The 22,418-nt window shown below is 40.9% G+C and overlaps 1 protein-coding gene and 1 long non-coding RNA gene across 2 annotated transcripts; one reads left to right on the top strand and one right to left on the bottom strand.

Annotated features, from left to right (window-relative positions):
• Positions 1 to 230: 230 nt before the first annotated feature.
• Positions 231 to 1,840, bottom strand: LOC308100797. The gene is made up of 3 exons (XR_013934461.1): positions 1,780 to 1,840; positions 1,414 to 1,462; positions 231 to 756 (listed from the first exon to the last, which is right to left on the bottom strand). It is a non-coding gene; the product is annotated as an uncharacterized lncRNA (long non-coding RNA).
• A 4,622-nt stretch (positions 1,841 to 6,462) lies between these two features.
• On the top strand, positions 6,463 to 19,853 carry LOC308100666 (uncharacterized protein; the record flags this gene model as incomplete). Its single annotated transcript, XM_080449732.1, has 7 exons — positions 6,463 to 6,867; positions 7,933 to 8,430; positions 9,220 to 9,342; positions 9,592 to 9,690; positions 10,143 to 10,220; positions 10,657 to 10,770; positions 19,412 to 19,853. The coding sequence occupies exons 2-7, from the start codon at positions 8,384 to 8,386 to the stop codon at positions 19,851 to 19,853; spliced, it is 903 nt and encodes a 300-aa protein (XP_080305858.1). The 5' UTR covers positions 6,463 to 6,867; positions 7,933 to 8,383.
• Between the last annotated feature and the right edge of the window lie 2,565 nt (positions 19,854 to 22,418).

The following is a 22,418-nucleotide window of genomic DNA, read 5'->3' as shown; positions in this document are numbered from 1 at the left end:
ACAATTACAGTTACATTCTCTTGACCAATAAAGAGCACATTTCAAGAGCATGTAAGACTAGAAAAGGTAGCCAAATAAATGGTTTGTTAAATAAACCTACTCACTACCGGTAACTCTTTGTATCTCAACATTTGTACTAAAACGTGGCACTTGAACTGCATCAAAAAGCCTAGATTCAGTAGGGTATGGTAACCAGTAGAAGTAGTACAAAAGGTTACTTTTTTAGAGTGATTTATTCAAAGTTAAAATATCACATAGTATCACATTGCAGCAGCAAACTGTTCCATTGATGGATGACATGCCATGAGGTCCTTGTCTGTGGCCCAGCTACATTACTTCATATACGTACATTTTCTGCATTTGAGTGGATATCAGATCAGCCTTGAACTTCCCCTATAACCACTAGGACAGCTGTTCTATAACATTGCATGTGTCATAGACGCACTGCGAAGAAAACTGTCACCTGAAGTTAACTGTAATGCATTGAAGTCGATGAGAGCAGTTTCTATCAGACATCACATGCTTTCTGATCTCTTGTTTTTCAATGTGCACACTATATCTTTAGTTTCCTGAACCAATCATTTACAAAAGAGCACAAGCATTAAAACATAGATCTTCATAATCATGTCGACCCATCTCTCATAGACTGCATTACGTGACACACAATCCACTCTTCTTCAAACATGTCACAATCATTTTCCAGATCCAGTTGTTTGTCACCTCCTGCACCTCTGCAATTGAGCCACTCTATACAGCCTGCAACACACAAACATCAAAGGTCTCTAAAGAGGAAACATTACATCACATCTAATCTAATTAGATTTATAGAATTTCAGGTGTTCTGTACAAACACTTGGGCTCTGTAGATTATTTTAAGTCAAAACTGTTATCTAGATTAAAATCTGTATTGTATCAACATTGTGTCCTATTAACATGTTTAGAAGGACCAGTCAGATTCTGTGACGAGCATAACTCTGCCTAAATGTAGCTTCACAACACTGATTCATATTATTCAAGTGATTTTGTCTGGTGAGGATTCATTAAATAGGATCTGATTATGTATATTTTTGAAGGTCTAGTCAGGTACATGGTAATGTCTAGTTAGGACATGTATGAAGCAGGATTTGCTTCTTTTAGTGGTTATTGCACACAATCAAACATAAGATAGAGATAACAAACACCATTTAAGCCATACAAAAACCTTACAAATTAGTATTTTAACACTGTGCATTTAACCAAAAGATATAAACGGGCTCTGAACAGTTGTACAAAATAATGAATGCAGCATGCTAGTGCACACACACTTACTTGACAGACAAACGTAATTTAACCCAACTCGCTTAACTATATCTACATTAACAACTGGTAACTTTAGCTTAGAACTTGTCAAGAGAGAAATAACAAATCACCAACCGTAACCCTAAACACCAACTTTGGCAACGGATGCACAGTGACTGGAGATCTGAACAGAAAAGATGAGATGGAATCAATAAAATAACGAGGCAACGTGTAGCAGAGCCAACTAATGATAGCGAGACATTTATAAAGGGGTACATATTGATTGGTCACTGCTTAATAGTATCTTCAGCTGTTGTTAAAACGCTAAATTTGCATCTGCAAACCATCCTGTTGCCTGTAGGCAACCCTAACGTTATAATGATATAATATGCTTAATATCATAATGTGCCGTCATCAACACGGCTCATTCTATTGTCTGCATCCATTGTATACATTTTCATAAGAATAAGACAACGACGATCATCACAAAACAAATATTACCTCTTAATCTTTCTATAAGATATCTGTTGTTTTCTTGTTTACAATAGTCCGTCAGTCTGAGCTGTATTTCCGGGTTCTGCTCTTGCAAGTGGTACGAAGAACGTCATTGGCCAACTGAATTGCACGATACAGTAGGCGAGCTTTGATTGGTTTATATTTCGCAGTGGGCTGCCATTTTCCTGAAAATAAGTAACATTACTTAGTGATGTTATATCTAAGTTTTATTTTTCTGGCGCAACTTTTCAGGATGGAAACATTTGATAATGTGTTAATAAACAACTAATCTACACAATACTAAAAAATTAGCCAGGCTCTTGATGGGGATCAACCAACTCAAAAACTAAAGGAGATAGAGGCACTCGGCCCACGGCCTAAGACATGGGAACACTGGCATGGTCATGTCGCATGGTCGGCCCTGAAACATGACTGTCATACCATGACAGTCATGGTGCCGAGTCCCCCTGGTCTAAAGTTGTGTTCGATTTTTTCACATTGCCATCTCTCACATAAACATAAACGTTCAGATTTCAAATATAAAGTGCTTACCACCGAGCCACGGATGTTACAAGGCGATGCGGACCGCGATGAGTACCCGTATCTCCCGTATTGTTCAATAAAAAGCATTTTTATCCCATCGCCGGCCATTTTTTTTTTTTTTTTGTAATGTATCAGAGTGCAATACACCTCCCAACCATTAGTGTCGCATGGTTGAAAGTATCGGAGACAATTTGGAGAAAATGGCCGGCGATGGGATTAAAATGCTTTTTATTGAACAATACGGGAGATACGGGTACTCATCGCGGTCCGCATCGCCTTATAACATCCGTGGCTCGGTGGTAAGCACTTTATATTTGAAATCGGAACGTTTATGTTTATGTGAGAGATGGCAATGTGAAAAAATCGAACACAACTTTAGACCAGGGGGACTCGGCACCATGACGCTTGTATACAAGCGTCATGTGAATCATGGCTAGGTCGGACGGTGCATAGGCTACAATTCCCGTAAGGTCCGCCCCTTTTTACAGGATGCACCCTATATGGAGGGTGCATCCGTTCCGTGAGCTCCGTTCCGTGAGCAACGATAGGACATCCGGTAGGTTTCAATAAGGTTTCCGGTTGCCTTCAAAGTAAGATCATCACATTTAATGTTTTTTGAAAGACATACATTTATTTAAAAAATACATTTATCATGTATGTCTTTTTAAATGGCTTATACTAGAGCAGTGGTTCTCAAACTCTTTCATGTCAAGGACCCCCAAATTGAAATATATTTGTCCGCGGACCCCCATCTGAAAATATTTTGTGCCAGGGACCCTCAGAAGAGAGGATTTGTGTTGCAAAATGCAAAATGTTCAAAAGAATTTCAAGATTTTTCAAAAATGTTAAAAAATAGCAGATCTACAAGCTCGCAGCACGGCACGAAGTGACGCGCTGTGAGCTTGTATATCTGCTATTTACAAGTAAGACGTGCGAACGCTGGAAGCGAACGCAGCTCGAAAATATTGTGTATTTACGGACTTGTAATCCGTGTTATTTCACCGTGATGGGGAGAGAACATTGACATTGTGTGTGTGTGTGTGTTTTGCAGGCTGTTGTGCATTTTAATCAGAGCATTGTCTAAATTCCTGCACTCTGGCACACTCTGGCGGCTGCACACAGGCAGTGCATGCACACAGAGAGACACACACACAGAGACAGAGACACACACACCCCGAGCACGGTTTCATAGTAAGCTCCACTTGCGCGGAGGCGCGCCTCCTTCCGCTGCGTTCGCAAAAATAGCCAACTTATAAATGGATAAAGTGGTTAACTACTTTTGCTGGGGACCCCCTGGAACCACCCCAAGGACCCCTGGGGGTCCCCGGACCCCACTTTGAGAACCAATGTACTATAACACTTCTAAGTGAGGTTGTTCCAGATTTAAATTGGCTATTGATCCCCATTAAATGTGCACAGTTTCTGATCCTGTTTTGCACTTTAACTGGATATTGTGTTCATTTGTGTGTGTTAGATATATGTATTTTTATATTGTTTATTTGCAGGAGCAAAGAACAATGATAAAAACAACAACAAAATATGCTACAAATAATAATATAGTGCAGGTAAGATAAAAAAAAACGTATAGGGTTTATAAAGTTGATCTCACCTATTTAAAAACTCATACAATACAAATAAGAATGTAATTGTGACAGGGTCGAAAAAGGGGTATTGCTAATTATTTTTCTGTAATTTATTTGTTTGTATTTAAACCCTTAAAGCATGTATGTGATGATTTCATTATATTATTTTTCGTTTCTGTATGTGCAATAATTGTTGTTGGTCCCTGGGTCACATTCCACTGCCCTGAGTACTTGAACACTGACAGCTGTGGCAATGACCGAACCCGAAGCCGACCAGTGAGAGCAGAGCTGGGCGGAGCTTCCCCGCTATAAATGAGAGCACGGTCCTCATTTAAAGGAGAGACACAGAGGAGAGAACACACACAGAGGAGGTGTGAGCCAGGTGTGAATGAACCACCGGAGCTAGAATGTATATTGAGCCAGGTGAAGGTGAAACCACCGGAGCTCGAGGTGCAGAGCAAGCAGAGAGGAAGGTTGTGAATACAGAAAGGTGAAGGCACAACAGAGAGAAGGAGCTGTTGGAACCAAGAGAGTGTCGGAGGGGACAGAGGACGAGCGAGCCAGACGAGTGAGCACCACCATATGGAGTGGAGAAGGAATTGGAGCAAACAGCGGAGGGGCAGTGGCGATAGCGTTGCACACGCAACTCCATCAGTAGGCAGGGTAATTCCTGCCTTGGGAGTAAGTACCTGACCACGCAACGCTAACTTTTATAACTACTACCCCAGAGCTATTGCAATATATTACCCATGAATAGATGAACTGGTTCCAGTCTTTGTAATTTCAGGCAATGACGTGAAGAGCGCATGACGAAGATTCCTGGCCTAAGCTACAAAACCCCCACATTGGACACTTGAACTTTTGATGCCTTTTGATGAGTATTTAGCACTTTATTAGCATTGTCACTTTACTTCTGAAGTAATTGGAACACATGATCTGCTAGTATTTGCACTCTGCTCATTTGCACCACTATCATAGGATTTTAGTAGTATTTGATTGTATGTTAGTTAGCATATTTGACGTCATAGGAGGATAGGGATTTTTAGAAGTATATTTGATTTATGGTTTTGTATGTGTATTTTATGGCGAAGAAGCCGATGTCAAGGGACCAATAAATGTACTTACCTTTTATACAAACTGTTTCTGTGTCAGATTCTCTCAAGCAAGGTTTTATTGTGGTGTTCTCAGAAACATTACCTGGTATTAGCTCGAACCTGTGTGTAGCCTTAGAAGGAAGTGTTGATATATATATATAGATATTTAGGGGACCTTCCCCTCAAACAAAGGTGGCGTAGTCGACAAATATAATTGCTCAATTTGGGTTTCACAATAATTTCGCACCCTGCACTTTAAACAGTGTAACCTTATATTATATTGTTGTGAACCCAATGCAAGCATATAAACAAACTCCCTGTGCCATATTTGAGTATAACTGGGCAAGTTAAATGTGACAGTTGGCCACCGTCACATAATCATAAAAATAAATTTAAAACGTATATTATTTAACGAGGTCAGAAATCAGAAAAGTGCCACTTTCAGACAATAGTGGATGCTGGACAGGAGACCGCTCAGCGAGGCAGCACTTTGGACACACGCACGCGTTCAGGGAGACCTCCTTTACAACACCACGCTCTCCGCTAAGCCGGAGAGGTGTGAAATAAAAAGTGGCGGGCCGTCCAGTGAGGTCAGAGGTCAGTAAAGTGCTGTTTTCAGACATTACATTACTTACTTACATTACTTTCATTACATTACTTACAATTACAACAATCTGTTGTGACTTACAATTGACCACTGATGCATTCTGGTTACAGTCACAATTTAACACCAACCCACACAGCAAAATCTGATGCTGTGTGGGATAGCATTTACTTTTTAACTTCAGCTTCTTTGTGAACAAAGTATTATGTTTTAAGTGGTATATAAACCAGTTGACAATAAATACCTAATTTGTTTGTAGTTTGTAGCAGCATAGAATAGCTACATTGTTGTGAGTGTTATAAAAGGGTTAAACCTTAGAACTTAGCCTCGCGGAGCCATCTCCTGTGCAGCGCCCACTATTGTCTGAAAGTGTCACTTTTCTGACCTCTGACCTCACTGGACGGCCCGCCACTTTTTATTTCAGACCCGCCCGGCTTAGCGGAGAGTGTGCTGTTGTAGAGGAGGTCTCCCTGAACGCGTGCGTATGTCCAAAGTGTTGCCTCGCGGAGCCCTCTCCTGTGCAGCGCCCAATTTGTATAGGCTATGCACTCCATTGAACAGCATTTATCCATTTAGATAAATTATGAATGTTATTAAACCCGTTTTTGTTACACATAAACATAATTTGTGTTGCATAGCTTCGTTTAAATGCGTAATGCATAGTTTTATGTGGAAATGAACCGTTTTTCAATGGTTTTCAAGAGCTTCTTTTTACTCTAGAGTGTACTCTTATTCTGAAGAGATCGTCCACCGGAAGTCTTATCGTTGCTCCGTTATTGTTGCTCACGGAACCCGGCCCCGCCCAACCCCTCAACCTATAAAGGCTGGCGGAGCTGTCAAACTCACCAGTGTGATCCCCCTCTGACACACAAGTGGAGGCACGCATTGCTACTTGTCTGGCTGACATCTCGGAGTGGAGTAGATGTCGACGCACCACCTGAAGCTCAACCTGGACAAGACCGAGCTGATGTTCCTCTAAATGACTGTAATGTAATGTAACAGTTAAACTTTCAGCAACTCTAGAGAGAACAATAACAGGAAGGACATAGCAAGCTAGCTCAGCTCAGCACTCGGGAGTTACTTACAAACCTAAGCTCAGCGTTTTTCGAGTTTGTTTCGCTTGATGTTCACCGCGTTCAACACTTATTGTGACTCTTCCCGCTGTAGCACCGCTTCCCCGGCCGGCGGTGATCATAACCTGGGTCGAATCAGGTGCACCGATCCGTCACCAGCTGGATCCTACTCGGATCTCGGGTCTCCTCAGTCTCAGGTAGGCTTACTACTCATAATGTAATGACACTTGCATTGTAAGGGGAAATTCAAAATATAGATCCCATCCCATAGATCAGTGGTTAGTCATTGTCAGCCAATTAGAATGAAATCTGCTCAAACTGACTCATACACTGATACAGAACCATATATAGGCTAGATATTGCCACTGTCAGTTGGCTTTTAAAAAAAATATTATTTTAAAACAATTTACAATGGTGAAAAAAGCCAATCTACAAGCTATAATTATTAATATTTAAGAAATACTATATTTTAAATAGTGAAATCAACTAAAGTCATTGATAGTGCAAGTTCAATCACATTTCATTTGAATGAAAATAACCTGTGGGGAAAATACATAAAATCTCTAATCTGTGATTCTAATGTGATTAATGTGACCCCTACAGTCAGTGAAGTCCAGGGCTGAATGTGACAAATATTGAGACCAATAGGCTATGACTTTGTACAAATATTGGTAATTTCCCAATACATAATTTTATGAAATAAATGGGTTATATTTCACAGATAGTTACACTATTCTTGTACTATATAAAAATTAAATCATCCTTAACCTTCAAGTTAAATTCATTATTTCCGTGGACTTAAAAATCATCGCTTTATTCTTCTTGCCCTGGCATTTGTCAAAAGGTTGACAACACCAACTGCCAAATGGCCTTGCCCCTAAAATTACGAAATTCCAGGCCTACTATAATGGTAAAACTTGTTATATCTAATTAAATAGAGTTTTGCTTAAAAGTAATCCGAAAGTAACTGGTAGTTACTTTTTAAATTGTGGTAATCGGATTACGTTACTGATTTTTAGCAAGTAACTTGTTCTGCTCTCAGAGTTACAGACCGTGTGTGTGTGTGTGTGTGTGTGTGTGTGTGTGTGTGTGTGTGTGTGTGTGTGTGTGTGTGTGTGTGTGTGTGTGTGTGTGTGTGTGTGTGTGTGTGTGTGTGTGTGTGTGTGTGTGTGTGTGTGTGTGTGTGTGTGTGTGTGTGTGTGTGTGTGTGTGTGTGTGTGTGTGTGTGTGTGTGTGTGTGTGTGTGTGTGTGTGTGTTGCAGGTCATATTCCTCATTGGTTGAAGGATTCAAGACGAAGACTGAAGGGCCGTTCACACACCAAGCACGATAACTATGAACCATAATATTCTGCAAGCAGTGGCACCAAACACGCACTGCACAGTGCAGCTGTGTCAGAGCCCACCCAGAGGGAGAGAATAGAATAATCTTAATCAATAAAAGGACCATAATCAATCAAATCACTAAAAGCCGATGCTTGTTTCCATGGTGGTACGCTCAAAAACAATCAGCACCCAACCAACACAGAAAACAACAGAGAAAAGCTCAAGAAAAAGACTAATATAGTTTAAACAATTAAAAAAAAAACACAACAGGAAGAGGGGAACAGGGATAGAGACACACAGAGACTACCACGAGGGAGTGGGAAGTCTACAACCTAAAACCACATATCCATAGTTTTCGCCATAGTTGTGCTCTATGTGAACGGCCCTTAATGCTGGAAGGCATGGATCCTGATAACTCTCACCTCAACAATGGCAGGTTGGTCTCAATGAGGGCTGCATGGGCAATATATCAATATTATATCTGCTGTGATGAGACTTGATATCTAATGGGATTTTTGATATTGTAATGTTGTGAATTGGCTTTGCTGGTTTTAAATGATAAGCAAAGTGACACAATCGCCTGTACTGACTGTTATAGCTGTTCTATTATTTGCCTTAACCACTTACTAATTATATAGGCATTACTGATGAGTATATATCAAATCACATTCTGTGAAAGTGAGAGCACTAAGTCATCCCACCAATATCAGTAATCACAGTATTTGAGAGCTGTCATAGCCCTAGCAGCCTTTTTAGTATGTCGAGCAACAGGCAGCGGGCCCATTTAAAGCATGATCATCAATTCTTCTAAACATTTACAGTTGCTGCACATTAGTTGAAGTGGTGCTGAACTCCTTCTGAAATGTGTTTGAATTAGTCAGAGAGAAAATGGTAGTAGCCTGGTTTTGTGTGCGGTCGGTTCGGGGGGGGGGGGCGGGTGTTCATGCACTCTGCCTCCCGGCCCGGCTTTGACTTGTTCCGCCACTGCCAGGTGCCCTCCATGATCCATCAAGCAGGAATGCAGGAATGCCCCTCCCTGCTCACCTAGGAAGAGCAGAGTTGATATTCAAGGCAATCCAATGACAACACTAATAGCAGGCCATCACAGAGCAAATAGCATATTTTATTTTGTCCATATCGCCCAGTCCTACCTGATTCCGACAATATTTATTTTGCCTTTGCTTTGAGTGACACAACATTGAATAAGACACAATGGTATTCACAGCATCATCCAGGAGACTCAAGGGAAGACAGAGCTACCTGCCAGCAGTGATGTGGCTGTGGACAGTGAGCCCTCTATGGTTCCACATGGTCACGTCAAAACAACCACCGGAACCCAAGAGAGCAGGTTGGAGCACAAGATGTTTCTTTTTTCTATCCCACATAATTGACTTGGTATTTAGATACGTATCAGTGTAAATTAGAGTGAAGAGTGAATGGTCCATGAATCTCCATTTGAACTTGTATCTTAACAGTTCTCTAAATCGCGACTTAGTGTTTGTAGTACAATACGCATGTAGTAGTAGTAGTAATAATAATAACTTATTATTGTTGTTGTTGATGCTTTGGTTGACAGCATACATCTGTTTGGTTTCAGTTTGTGCAGGTGCACTAGCTATGAGTCCATGAAAAGTGACTGGTCCATGGGTCTACCTTACAACTTCAAAGGAGATGTACCTCATCCAGACGACTCGTGGTGAGAAACCAAAAAATACCTCAGGTTGTAGAAACTACACCGTTCTAACTCTACAGGGATGCACAATTAATCTCCTTTTAATCGTGCCTCCCGGTTATTTTGGCTTCTCAAAATGAAATGAACATGATGACCGATATTGATATTTAAAATGCGTTAATCAAATGCAAATCAAACTCTCCCTAAACTACGTCCTTCGGAGCCTGTCAGTATGGATTACAGGGAATATTTAATTGAGTCCCTCAAATTTAACATTATAATGCGGGAGATTCTTCCACACATTCACAGCGATGTCATTAATGTAATCAGCAACGTGAATGTGGAAACAAATGTCTCGTAAGCGCCATACAGTACATGTTGTATAATGTGAAAGCAGTGCTATGTTTATGTGACAGTGCAATAACATGAATGACAATATATATCGTTTGCCAATATAAAGTTCTGCTTGGTTTCAGTGTGTCCGTGAAAAGTGACTGGTCCCTGGATCACCCTTGTAACTTTAAAGAAGGTGGTCCTCATCCAGACTCATCATGGTGAGAAAATCTAGACAGCTGATTTAATGAACTATATTTCGCTGATCAGAGCAACGGTCACAGAGGTATTGCCATTTGAAGTGTTAAACACTGCTGCAACACTGCTGAAGTACCCCATACAGTATGTGTGCAATTTAGTTTTTTTTTCTTTGTGTGATGATTCTCGTGCCAGACCCTGAACAGCATTTGAGCCAAGTTTGGTAATAATAGAAGTTAATTGTTGTTGATGATTTTATTTTTTGTTTTACAAATATATATATATATATATAAAGCTATAGGCTTTGACTAATTTGATTAACAGTAGGACAAGTTTGCATCTGTGTTATTCCTGTATCATTTTCAGCGCTTCCGTTGCACAGACTGGATGACAGACACATTTGAACATTGTGTCAACGGTCTGTCTGGATAAACTAACATGCAGCTGCATGGTTTTCAGGCTCCAGAAGGAGAGATCAGACTGTTCCTCTCCCAGCTGTGTGTCCATGAAGAGTGGAAAGTCAATGGATCGACCCATGAGCTTCAAAAGACAGACTATCTCTCCTGAGCTGAGGTGAGGAAGCTTGGTCATCACTGAAGACTTTGGAATGTTAAGCAAAGCAAATTTGCCCGAAATGCCCCCTATACCCGCATATCTGTCTAAATACCTCTAAAAAGTTAGTCACAATACAAGAGGGAGCTCTAACAATGATCTGGTACCACACACCCATAAAACAAACATGGGCAAATTCTTCTGTCCCGACTACAGCACTTCCATCCAGGTTTGGAATAGTCTAACCCAGGCCTGTCAAACTCGCGGCCCGCGGGCGTTTTGCGGCCCGCGGAAAGGTCCATAGCGGCCCGCGAAATACTTTGAAAAATAGTAAATTGACACTACATCTAACAGACATAGAGTCGCAGTTTGCATTGCTGTGCTGCCAAGCAGCTCGCCCCTCCCCCACTCGCTGCTACTTGACTGAGTACCTCTGATCGCCCAGGCATTGTCTAACCAGCTGCGGAATGTTCTGGCTGATTGGCTCGTTAACAGTCTATTCAACTAGTCGATTAGTAATGGCTATACTCTTTGATCGTCACACAGGAGTCAGCCCAGCACGGACTCACACTCTGTCTGTCTGTCTGTCTGTCTGTCTGTCTCACACACACACACACACACAGTGCAGTGTTATGAAAATAACTGCTCCCTGACATTAAGTTTGTTAAAGCAAAGAGATGTCAGGTGTCTGGGAGCAGCAAGTGATTTAGATGAAATTTCATGCTGGCTACACCATGTAAATTTGCCATTTTTGAAAATATAATAATGGTAATAGGTAGTTAGAAGCATTAATCATATATGTGTTAAAAACGTATAAATGTATCAAAGCTGCTTCTTTTATTTCTCAGGAGCTTGCCCAGTGAAATCCTCAGTATTAATTGAACTCAGAGCGTATTTAACATTCAATCTGGGAAAGCATCTGTGTCATTTTAAGATTTATTTGGCTATTCAAAAATAGCAGATATACAAGCTCATAGTGCGGCACTGAGTGCCACACTATGAGCTTGTAGATCTGCTATTTTTGTAAATGTAAATAATTAAAGTAGCTAATCTTCATAAAACATTTTTTAAAGTGATATACTGTAGTTATAGCAGTGACTGAGATGTAGTGGAGTAGAAAGTTCTTGAAATTGGAAATACTCTAGTAAAGTAAAACTACGTCAAATCTTTACTTAGATACAGTACTTGAGTAAATGTAATTAGTTACTTTACACCACTGTTCTATAAATGTAATTATTTAACCACCCACACACATTACCAGGTATTGTTTAACTTCAAATTATTCTACTTAAAATGGTTTATAATAATAAATGTAATAATAATAATAATAATAATAATTATTATTATTATTATTATTGTTACAAATTGCATTGTTTGTTTTCTGAGACAAGACAACAGATTGAAAAACAATGCTGTATAACTGAATGCGTGTGAGCGCGCATGTGCGTCCGCAACTGGTTCCTGCCCACCTCAAGTCACCATTTGACCAATCTTGCCCGGACACCAAAATGAGTTCGACACCCCTGGTCTAACCCCATCCCTCAAAAAATGCAGTTTGCTGTGCTCAATCTAAAACGGCCTTAAAAACTCATATTTCTGGAGGCCGAAGGAGGAGTTAGTACCATTTTCCCGTTAGACAGATGACCCCCCCCCCCCCCCCAATTTTTTGTACATATGTTATTTATTTTTTTTCCTGCATTTTTTTTGTTTTGATTGTACATATACATATACAATAGTGTTATTTTGTTTCTGTATGTTTGTGTTGATATTTGAACTGTTTGGTTGCTACTATATATGTCTATGAATTGAATAGGACCCCAATGGAAACAAGACTGCAAGGACCCTTTTGGACGAACCTTTTAGACAGAGTATTATAAATGAGGCGCAGTTTACGGAGCTAGTTCAGGCCAGGCAACTCAAGGGATGGGCTAACCGATCAGGTGACTAAGTCACATGCACTCTTCTCCTGGTCGGTGGGTTATAAGTAATGCTCTGCCTACCTGCTCAGTCTGGTTGCGCTCTTCTGCTGCTCTGACGTGCGACGCTGCTGCTGCTGCTCTGCTGCCGAGATCCTGCCGGATCTGCTGCCCTTGCTTGCTACGTATGCTGCTGACCATGAATAGTCTCATATTGTTTCTTGGTTGATGGTTATTTGCGTGCTGCCATTGTCCATGCTGCGCTAATCATAGCTACTCAGCTGTGTGCTACTGGTTCTAAACGTGGTATTACTTTCTTTACTTAAGTTAAAAATCGCTTGCTAAACGCTCAGCTCAAAAGCAGTAGCGTTCGTCATTGATCCATCTCAGTATGGTCAACTAGAGCGTAGAAATAGAGTAACGACACGCTTGATCCCGCCGCAAACGGGCTCCTTCGGTATAGTTCCAAACATTGGGACTGCTGCCTCATTGAGATAGACGGAGCACTTCCGCATTCCATTCTTACAATGGGAGTCGACGCTAGTGTCAGAACTCTCTTTATGGCACTGGGTTAACGGTAGTTCACAAACAGTGTTGCTTAAGTTTCTGTTTCCTTATCGTAAGCAACGATGGGCTTGGGGTTCTGTCATGGTCCCCAGTTTAGCATGTATTTGTTCAAAGTAGTTCACTTTATCTCAAGATTGGGTTTCTAGACCTAGTTGCTTGCTTCTCTCTCAAAAGATGATATCACCGATCTATGACGCGCGCTGATATGGCTGGTAAGTGCTACTGCCATGGTAGATAGAGAGAGAGGGCATGGTGTCACTTTGTGAGTCGCTTTGCTTGTTTTGGCTCTAATGTTCAGATTAATATCTTTATGTAGGCTACTGGTTAAAACACGGATATGCTCAGTTGGCTGCATCTTGCTTAATTTATAGTTATTGTATTCATGGATAGTTCAGTGGCTTTAGACGGTACTCTTATTCTGAAGAGCTCGTCCACCGGATGTTGTTTGAGGCTTATAGTTGATGACCGAACACTTCTCTACCCATGCGAAGGAGAGAGGGGAAGCTAACTTGTGAGTAGTGTTCAAGAAGTAGTTGCACTGCAGTTTAAATGTTAATGCTGCTAGAATTCATTGAAATTAGTTATCTCTCGTGTAGCTATGTCTGGCATCTATTTGCAGAGTAGGAAAACTCACTGTTCATGTTGATGCTAAAGTTGCAGCACTAAATTGCTGCCATCATCTCAATGTTCATGTTAGTGCTGAGTTGCTGTACTAAATTGTACTAGATTGCTGCCATCAACACAATGGTCTCCATTATGCTAAAGCTCCTCACTGCATGCTTCTACTGTTCAGATAATGCTAGTCGTTCTTCAACTGCTACTAACTGGCTGCTGATCATGATTAGGCTAAAACTGCTGACATTGTTTCTGCAGTCAATGCATGCTACTCATACTAGTGCCATCATGATGATCATGCTAATTATGTTGACTGCATTCCTAGGCTACTGCATTAATGCTACTCATTCTGCAATTGCTGGCAAAATGTCTGCTAATCATGATTATGCTAATGATGTGGACTACATTGCTACCACTGCTATAATCGACTAATGCTGCTAGTACTAAAATTGCTGCAAACGTGCCGATCATGAACATGCTAAGTTACTACTAGTGCTATGGCCACTACCTCATTAATACTGCATTCATCTACCTCACATTTAGCAATTGAAAGCAATATCACTTATCATTTATCAGCATTCATTGATATTCTGCTTTGTGTTTTTTTCCCATGTCCGGCTTAATGCATGGTGATGGGATGCCTAATGCCGATGGGGATGAGTGCTGTTCACCTTGGATACTGGGGAAGTCAGGTTTGCAGGCCTCGTGTCTTCAACAGTGACAGTGTCAGTGTCAAATCATGTAGCAGTTCAATTGCTCTAATATGTGGTGGAGGTAAAGTAGGCTGTTTCATATTACGATGAAATAATCAAATGAACTTGCAGTGCAGATTAGACGTTATTGGTTGCATTCTACCGTTGTTATGCTCTTGTATTGCTAAATTACACTGGTTAAGGATCAGGATGAGCTAAAGGGATTCTCATTTTGCTGCATACACTTGGATAAGAGATGGTAGAGACGTTGTAGCACAGGCTAACACGGTACGTTTGCTTCTTGTAGAAGCTTTAGATTGTCGTAGCACAGCATGTTCGCTTATGTGGAAGCTTTAGATTGTTTGTAGCACAGGCTAGCTCAGCATGTTTGCTTCTATGTGGAAGATTAGATTGTTGTAGCACAGGCTAGCACAGCATGTTTTGCCTATGTGGAGGCGAATTGTTTAGCACAAGCTATCACAGCATGTGTTGCTTCTTATGTGGATAGCTCTGGATTGTTTGTAGCATAGGCTAGCACAGCATGTTTTGCTTCCCACGTGGGAGCTCGGATTGTTCGTAGCACAAGCTAATTCAGTTGTTTTGCTTCTTATGTGGAAGCTTGGATGGTCGGTAGCACAAGCTAAACACAGCTTAGCTGTGTTTAGCTTCCCATGCGTAAAGCTATCAAATTGATTGTAGCACAAGCTAACTCAGCATGGCTTGCTTATGGGGATAGCGCTGGATTGTGGTAGCACAAGCTATCATGGCATGCTTGCTTCCATGTGGAAGGTATATGGTACAGTATATAGGAAAGTTGGTTGCCAAGTGATGTTGTCATGTTATGAGCAACAAGCTTACAGAAGTAAAGTTATTGCAACAGGATAGATGGTGGGGCTTTAGTAGAGTCAAGATATCAGTCATTTGTCAATGTTGGCTGGTGCGCACCAATCCGCGAAATATCTCGCAGGACGGATAAAGAGGGACTCCGATCCTGGCTGCTCCTGTTATCAATAGTTACACTATGTTGATGGGCTCTTTGCTTTTCTCATGCTTATCAAAAGCTGGGTGACTGGAAGTCTTTGTCCCTGTATAAAAGGCGCTGCTTTATCCGCCAGATTGGGATGCTCACGGCATATTTGGCACCACATCACGGTGTGTTCATCACTGGTGACGAGTGTTGCAGCGCAACCAGCAGCTTGCGGTGTGCAACTGACTGTGTCAGGATTTGAGGCCACACTCGCGCATTGGCGTGCAGCATGCGTCCCCACACATCCACAGTGAAGCACGCACTTTTCACTGTGGATGTGTGAGTGGCTTCAGGAAATAAATTCCTGTCCCAGCGGTCTATAACGGCGTCATCTCGTCCAGGGTGGCTTACCATAGTAATTGCAAGAATAATTCTGCTCTGGTTCTAGATTCCAGGTTGAACTACCTACGCTCTTGGCGGCTCTGTGAGCTCTCAAGGCAGCGTGAGAGAGCTGCTCGAGATGTGGGCTTCTCAGTGTTCTCAGCATTATGCTGCAGCATCTACTGTGCGGGCCAGCACAAGGCTCTCAAGGCAGCGTTGAGAGAGCTGCTTGAGATGTGGGCTTCTCAATGTCTTCTCGGCACCTATGCTGCATCATCTACTGAGCTGCCTAGCCTCGCTGCTAAACTCTGCTAAATCAATTCTGCCAACCCTCTGGCGTCTGGCTCTGTTGGGCCGATTCAGACTTGCAACAGATGGCATTTCGTGCTAAATCTATTAGGCTATGGATGGAGAGGGATATCGGCGTTAGTTAATATTATTCACATGTCACATGTCTAATAATCTGCGTCAAGCTCTGCAAGCTATAATTTAAGCTTGTATACCATATTCTTTCTGCATCAACCGCTATGATGCTAATTGCTAACATGCTGCCACATGGCGCTTAACCCATTTAGACCAAGGCCGATTTAAAAAAAAATAAAAAATGGCAACATGAACCCAAAATGGGTTAAAGTGGTCATAGGATGGCCGGGCTAATCCAGAATTGCAATAACATTGTGTTTGTCTCTCCATCTGTAGGCCTAAACTTGAACTGGTTCACTGCAAAGCTGCGAGAGATCTGCTCAAGCTGCGGGCTTTCTCCATCCTCCGTATTGGTGTAGCTACACCTGCAGCGCTGCTTGTCTTCTGCTTCTCTAAATCTATGGGGCGATGGTCCTCAGGAGCTTACGTAGATATTGGTTTATAAGGATGACATTCTGCAGGCAAAAAGCTCATGAGTATGAGTGCTCTCGCTGTTCTATCGCTAATTCAATAAATGCTGCTTGAGCATTATTGACGCTTTAATTACAACTCGGGTGGATTGCTGGGGATTTAGTTTAGTGGTGATGTCATGGTGCTAAAAAATGTTGGTTTATTTATAGCGCTAAAAAATGTTGGGCTTTCCTTGGTAGCGCTAAAAAATGTTGGGCTTTCTATGGCAGCGTTAAGAAATGTTGGGTTTCTATGGCAGCGTTAAAAAATGTTGGGTTTCTATGGCAGCGTTAAAAAATGTTGGGTTTCTATGGCAGCGTTAAAAAAGATTTGGGTTTCTATGGCAGCGTTAAAAAATGTTGGGTTTCTATGGCAGCGTTAAAAAAGATTTGGGTTTTCTATGGCAGCGTTAAAAAATGTTGGGTTTTCTATGGCAGCGTTAAAAAAATGTTGGGTTTTTCTATGGCTATGCAGTCAGGCTAATCATATCAAGCTCAGTCTATTAGTAATTGCTGCTTCAGGGATCGTTGGGTACTGATTCAGATTTTAAGTAAAGATAGCACGTCTTTACACACATAGTCAGTACACTTTATTTATTATGGATGATAAACAATAGTTATCATTCATCATAGGATGACTTATAATATATATATATATGTGTGTATATATATATAGCAGATTTCTTTGAAAAAGAAATAAATATAGAATGTCCTCTTCGAATCCGATTTGGTGCGGCACAGCGTGGACACCATATTAGGATACCGTCTAGGACTCCTGAATTCAGGGATCAGCAGGTACCTGGATTCATCAGGCTTGTTGAACACATGGATGCATGCTTGCATTTGTTTAGCTTAACAATCAAATGCTGAGGAACTCGGACATTTCATCATGCTTAGCTGAACACAAAGTTCATGGAGCTCCACCATTCTCACAGATGGTTGGTCCGGCGTCAGGCTCTGTGTTCCCAAGCGGTTTTGGGGGTTCTTGCTGTTTTGGGGGTCTTTATTCATTCCCTGTAAATGCTATTTGGCATGTAACATTTATTAAAATGTTATTCTTACAGGGAGTGAATGGATTCAGAGTCCTGACGCCAAACTATGCTTCCTTATGCTTTCTATATCCATGCTCAAGCTTGCTCAATAAATATATATTCTAATCCAATCCAAGAGTTGTCTGACTGAAATGAGGCGCAGTTTACGGAGCTAGTTCAGGCCAGGCAACTCAAGGGATGGGCTAACCGATCAGGTGACTAAGTCACATGCACTCTTCTCCTGGTCGGTGGGTTATAAGTAATGCTCTGCCTACCTGCTCAGTCTGGTTGCGCTCTTCTGCTGCTCTGACGTGCGACGCTGCTGCTGCTGCTCTGCTGCCGAGATCCTGCCGGATCTGCTGCCCTTGCTTGCTACGTATGCTGCTGACCATGAATAGTCTCATCCCACCTCCTCCCCGGCATCCACCTGTAGGTTCTGTTTCTAGATCCCCGTGGGGGTCTTTATTCATTCCCTGTAAATGCTATTTGGCATGTAACATTTATTAAAATGTTATTCTTACAGGGAGTGAATGGATTCAGAGTCCTGACGCCAAACTATGCTTCCTTATGCTTTCTATATCCATGCTCAAGCTTGCTCAATAAATATATATTCTAATCCAATCCAAGAGTTGTCTGACTGAAATGTAATTGTGCTGTTAAAATGTTTTGCCTAATAAAATATTCAATCAATCAAAAGCTGTGTTCAGATATGGATACCGTAACATTTTTGGGAAACTAATTAACCCATTTAGACCCGAGGCCGATTCTAAAAACGCCTTCTAAAGTTTTCTGAAAAAACCTATCCACCCACAACGTGAAGATCGAGCTCCTGCGCTGTGGGGAAGGTGTCGGGTTTATATCCTTAAATGTTCCATATATTCCCAGAAGGACGTAGGCCTACTTTAGGGCAGGCTACCCAAGTTGAGAGACCTCGCTCTCTCCATAACAATATTCCAGCTAATTCCTTTCCGTATGTACGCGCTTGTATGTCTTAACAGAGCTAGATCTGCTAATGCATAGATCTGAATGACTGTTATAGCACTTGTTTAAATGGGTGAATGATTAAGCATTAACTTATAACATTGTAAATATGATAGATTGTTCACTCGATTTTTATGACTTGTAATTATGTCACTTCCATTGAAGTATTTGGAGAAAAAAAACAGTTGGGAGGTTTTTGACCATTTATGTGCTTTTTTTCGGTCTGACTTTGTCATTCTAATCAATGATGGAAAAAAGTTTAGTTTAGTCAGAAGCGTTTTTTAATACTTTTCATTGGTTCAATATTTGTAAAACCCACACACAGACGTAAAGGTTTATAGCACTGATTTATTAAAAAAAAAGTTGAAAAATGGAGATGGCGATATATTCACAAGTCGCACTCTATGCAGAATATGCAAGCAATGTCATGATGCTGCTGGCATGGTGTTCCAGTATTCAAAATGTGCACACGTTCACACATGACACCAAAATCAAATATGCAGACACATTGCCTGCGAATCTTGTATATCTGAACAGGGCTTTATAGTAGACTGTATTGTTTCTGTCTTTCACTCTGCACCCATATCTTGTTCTCTCTAACACTATCTATGTCTATCTCTGTTCACCCTCCTCTCCCCAGTGAGTTGACCTCCAGTCTACTGACTGCAGACCATGCCAGATGCCCTGTGTGTTCTTCCATCCTGAGGGACCCAGTCTCCATCCCCTGTGGACACAGTTACTGCAAGCACTGCATCAATACCTACTGGTCCCAGCCAGGCCCTACAGGAGACTATGTGTGCCTCCATTGTGAGAAGAGTTACCCAACCCGTCCTGAGCTCTCTGTTAACGTAGCATTGAACTGGGCGCTGCAGGCTCTCCAGCAGACAGACTGTAGTCCAACTTGTGGCGTTTGCTCCAGCAAAACACGTCGAGCCATCAAGACCTGTGTGACGTGTAATGTCTCCTACTGTGAGAAGCATGTCGGCAATCATTACACTGTCCGAGGACTGCAGGAACACACCCTGGTCCAGGTCAATGAAGATACAAGACTATGGGAGAATGGAGGTCAGAGAGAACTGTGAGTAAAAAGGAGGATATCTGACACTGACTGAACGTGTTGCTAAGGAGTTTTTGTATTTTCTTATCTTCTTTTATTTTGTGCACCAACGTAAGGGCCCCACCGATTACAAAATCCAAGCGCTTGGTATAACTTGAACATTAGCTCTGAGTGAATTGTGAACCCCCCCCACACACACACACACAAACACACACATTATTTTTGTGTTGGTTTGGGATATCCCTGAAGAAGGTTAAATTGTTCTTTCAAGGTTTTTGTTAATGTCAAGGTGGTCCATCTTTAAATTATTTATTGTCAACTGTTATAAAATTGAGGGTTTTTATTCTGTCAAACATTGCACTTTTACACACAGTGTGTAAACTACTGTAGGTGAATCAGCCAGTCCATCAGGCTGTTAAATGACAGTGGAAAATGAAATGTGCAATAACTGTACTCTGCACTATGCACTTTCCTTAAACTGATTTGCCTGTGTTTGTTTATTTATTGCTTATGAGTGTTTTTAGGTTGTTTTATCATGTTTTATTGTTTTATTGTTGGAGCTTCTGAGGCTGAGCGTAAGTTTTTCACATGTATGTACCTGTGCATCTAAGTGACAATAAAAGTGAATCTGAATCTGAATCAGTTCAACACCAACAGCTGAGAACACAGGATCCTGTTTATGTATATGAGACATTTGGCCCATTATAGTGAGGAATAAAAAAATGTATACATATAAATTAATATGTTAATATTGTAAATAAATATTTGATGTGTTGTCCCCCCCCCCCCCATAAATATGTAGATAAATATTGTGTTTTATATCTGATAAATGCTTTTGACTGTAATGACATGTCCTACAGCTTTTGACTGTAATGACATGTCACATGTGCACAAGGACACGTTTATCTCACATGCATAAAGTCAGGACTAGGACCGGTGGGGGTTCGAACCCACAAAACCATTTCTAGCATTCATTGCAATGGTCATTACTGTACTTTTTAAATGTGCTCTGATCAGCCCTATATTGTGCTGATCAGAGCAATGGTTACAGAGTTATTGCCATTTGAAGTGTTGAACACTGCTGTAGTGCCCCATATGTGTGCAATTCAGGTTTTTTGGTGTGACTATTCTCATGGAAGACCCCTGAACAGTGTTTTTGGCTTTTTGGTGCGGATCGGAGCAACGGTGCGCCTTGCATGTCCGCATGTTACGCCTGTATGTTATTGTCATACAGAATCTGTCTCTTTAACTTCTACATTGAACATATCTAACTCCCGTATCGTCACTGTCAGGTGGAAACCTTGTATGTCCACACTGTAACAAATTTCTGTAATTTCTACAGTAAAAAATTACAGTAACTTATTGTTCTGTCTGTCATTTTACAATGTTTAACTGTATTTTGCAATGCATCATGGGAAAAAAATCATTACAGAAACTTACTGCATTTTTACACAGTAACATAATGTAGAAATTACAGTCAGGTTATACTCTAACTGTAGAAGTTAGTTTTACAGTAATGTAAAGTATACATAAGGGTAATAATAATAATAATAATAATACATTTTATTTATAATGCACTTTACATTTTTGGAAATAACAAAGTGCTACAGGGTTTAAAATAAAAGGCACAACAATTTAACAAATGTTTTACATGATGTGAACATCATCATCAGTTATTTTTATTGTTATAAATTTTATTATTCAACTTCTTGTTTATGCCCCAAAATGACTGCTATACAGGTTTTGTAGCAATTTTTAGCAATTATAGAAATATTAGACCTTAATTGTCAAATGTTTAAGAATGTTCTAATCATGTATACTTTACTTTAAAACATTTTCCAAATATTTCATTTTTTAACATTTTGGACAAATTTGCCAATTTTACATTGAGGTGTGCAGATGTCCGAGTGCCCACCTATCCTGTGAACCCCCTGTACAAAACCATTTAGCTACTCACCGAAGCAAAGGCTGTTTTGTGTTGTTGAAAGTCTATTCTCGGAGGTGGGAAGCCTCTCAGCACCCCACCTACTCTGTAAAATACACTTTTTGGGCAGAAAATAAAATATGTCAGCGAGACGGAAATTATTTTTATTTACTCCACAGTGCCCTCTACAGATCTGGAGGATTTGAACTTACCATTAACCAAAATCTGTAGAGGGCACTGTGGAGTAAATAAAAATATTTTTTGTTTATTTTCACTACTCTTGAGCACTCGCAGGGCAGTGGAATTCCTTGTACAAGCGCAGAGCGAGGGGTCTTCCAGGGCGTTAGAGGGAACTCACTAACGCTCTGAACCAGGGCTAATGTAGGGCTGTAAATGGAGAACGTGCAAACACCAGGTTGAAGTTTCATCATGACTGTCATAATACAGGGGGTTATACAGTGAATAGCTCTGGTTCTAAAGCTTATATATGTTTCGTCGTAAGACTGTGTTGCATGCCCAAACATCACTGATCTACAAGCTCACAGCGACGCAATGTGAGCTTTTAGATCAGTTTTTTGGGGGTTTGCAACACAGTCTTAGACATGGCATTAGCATATTAATTTCCATGTGGTGCATGATGTCATTGTTTATTTCAGGTATAAATCA

This window comes from Gymnoscopelus braueri (assembly GCF_963280865.1).
Source record: "Gymnoscopelus braueri genome assembly, chromosome: 14".
NCBI lineage: Eukaryota > Metazoa > Chordata > Actinopteri > Myctophiformes > Myctophidae > Gymnoscopelus > Gymnoscopelus braueri.
Note: the sequence above shows the minus strand (reverse complement) of the source record. Positions and strands in the feature narration are given on the sequence as shown.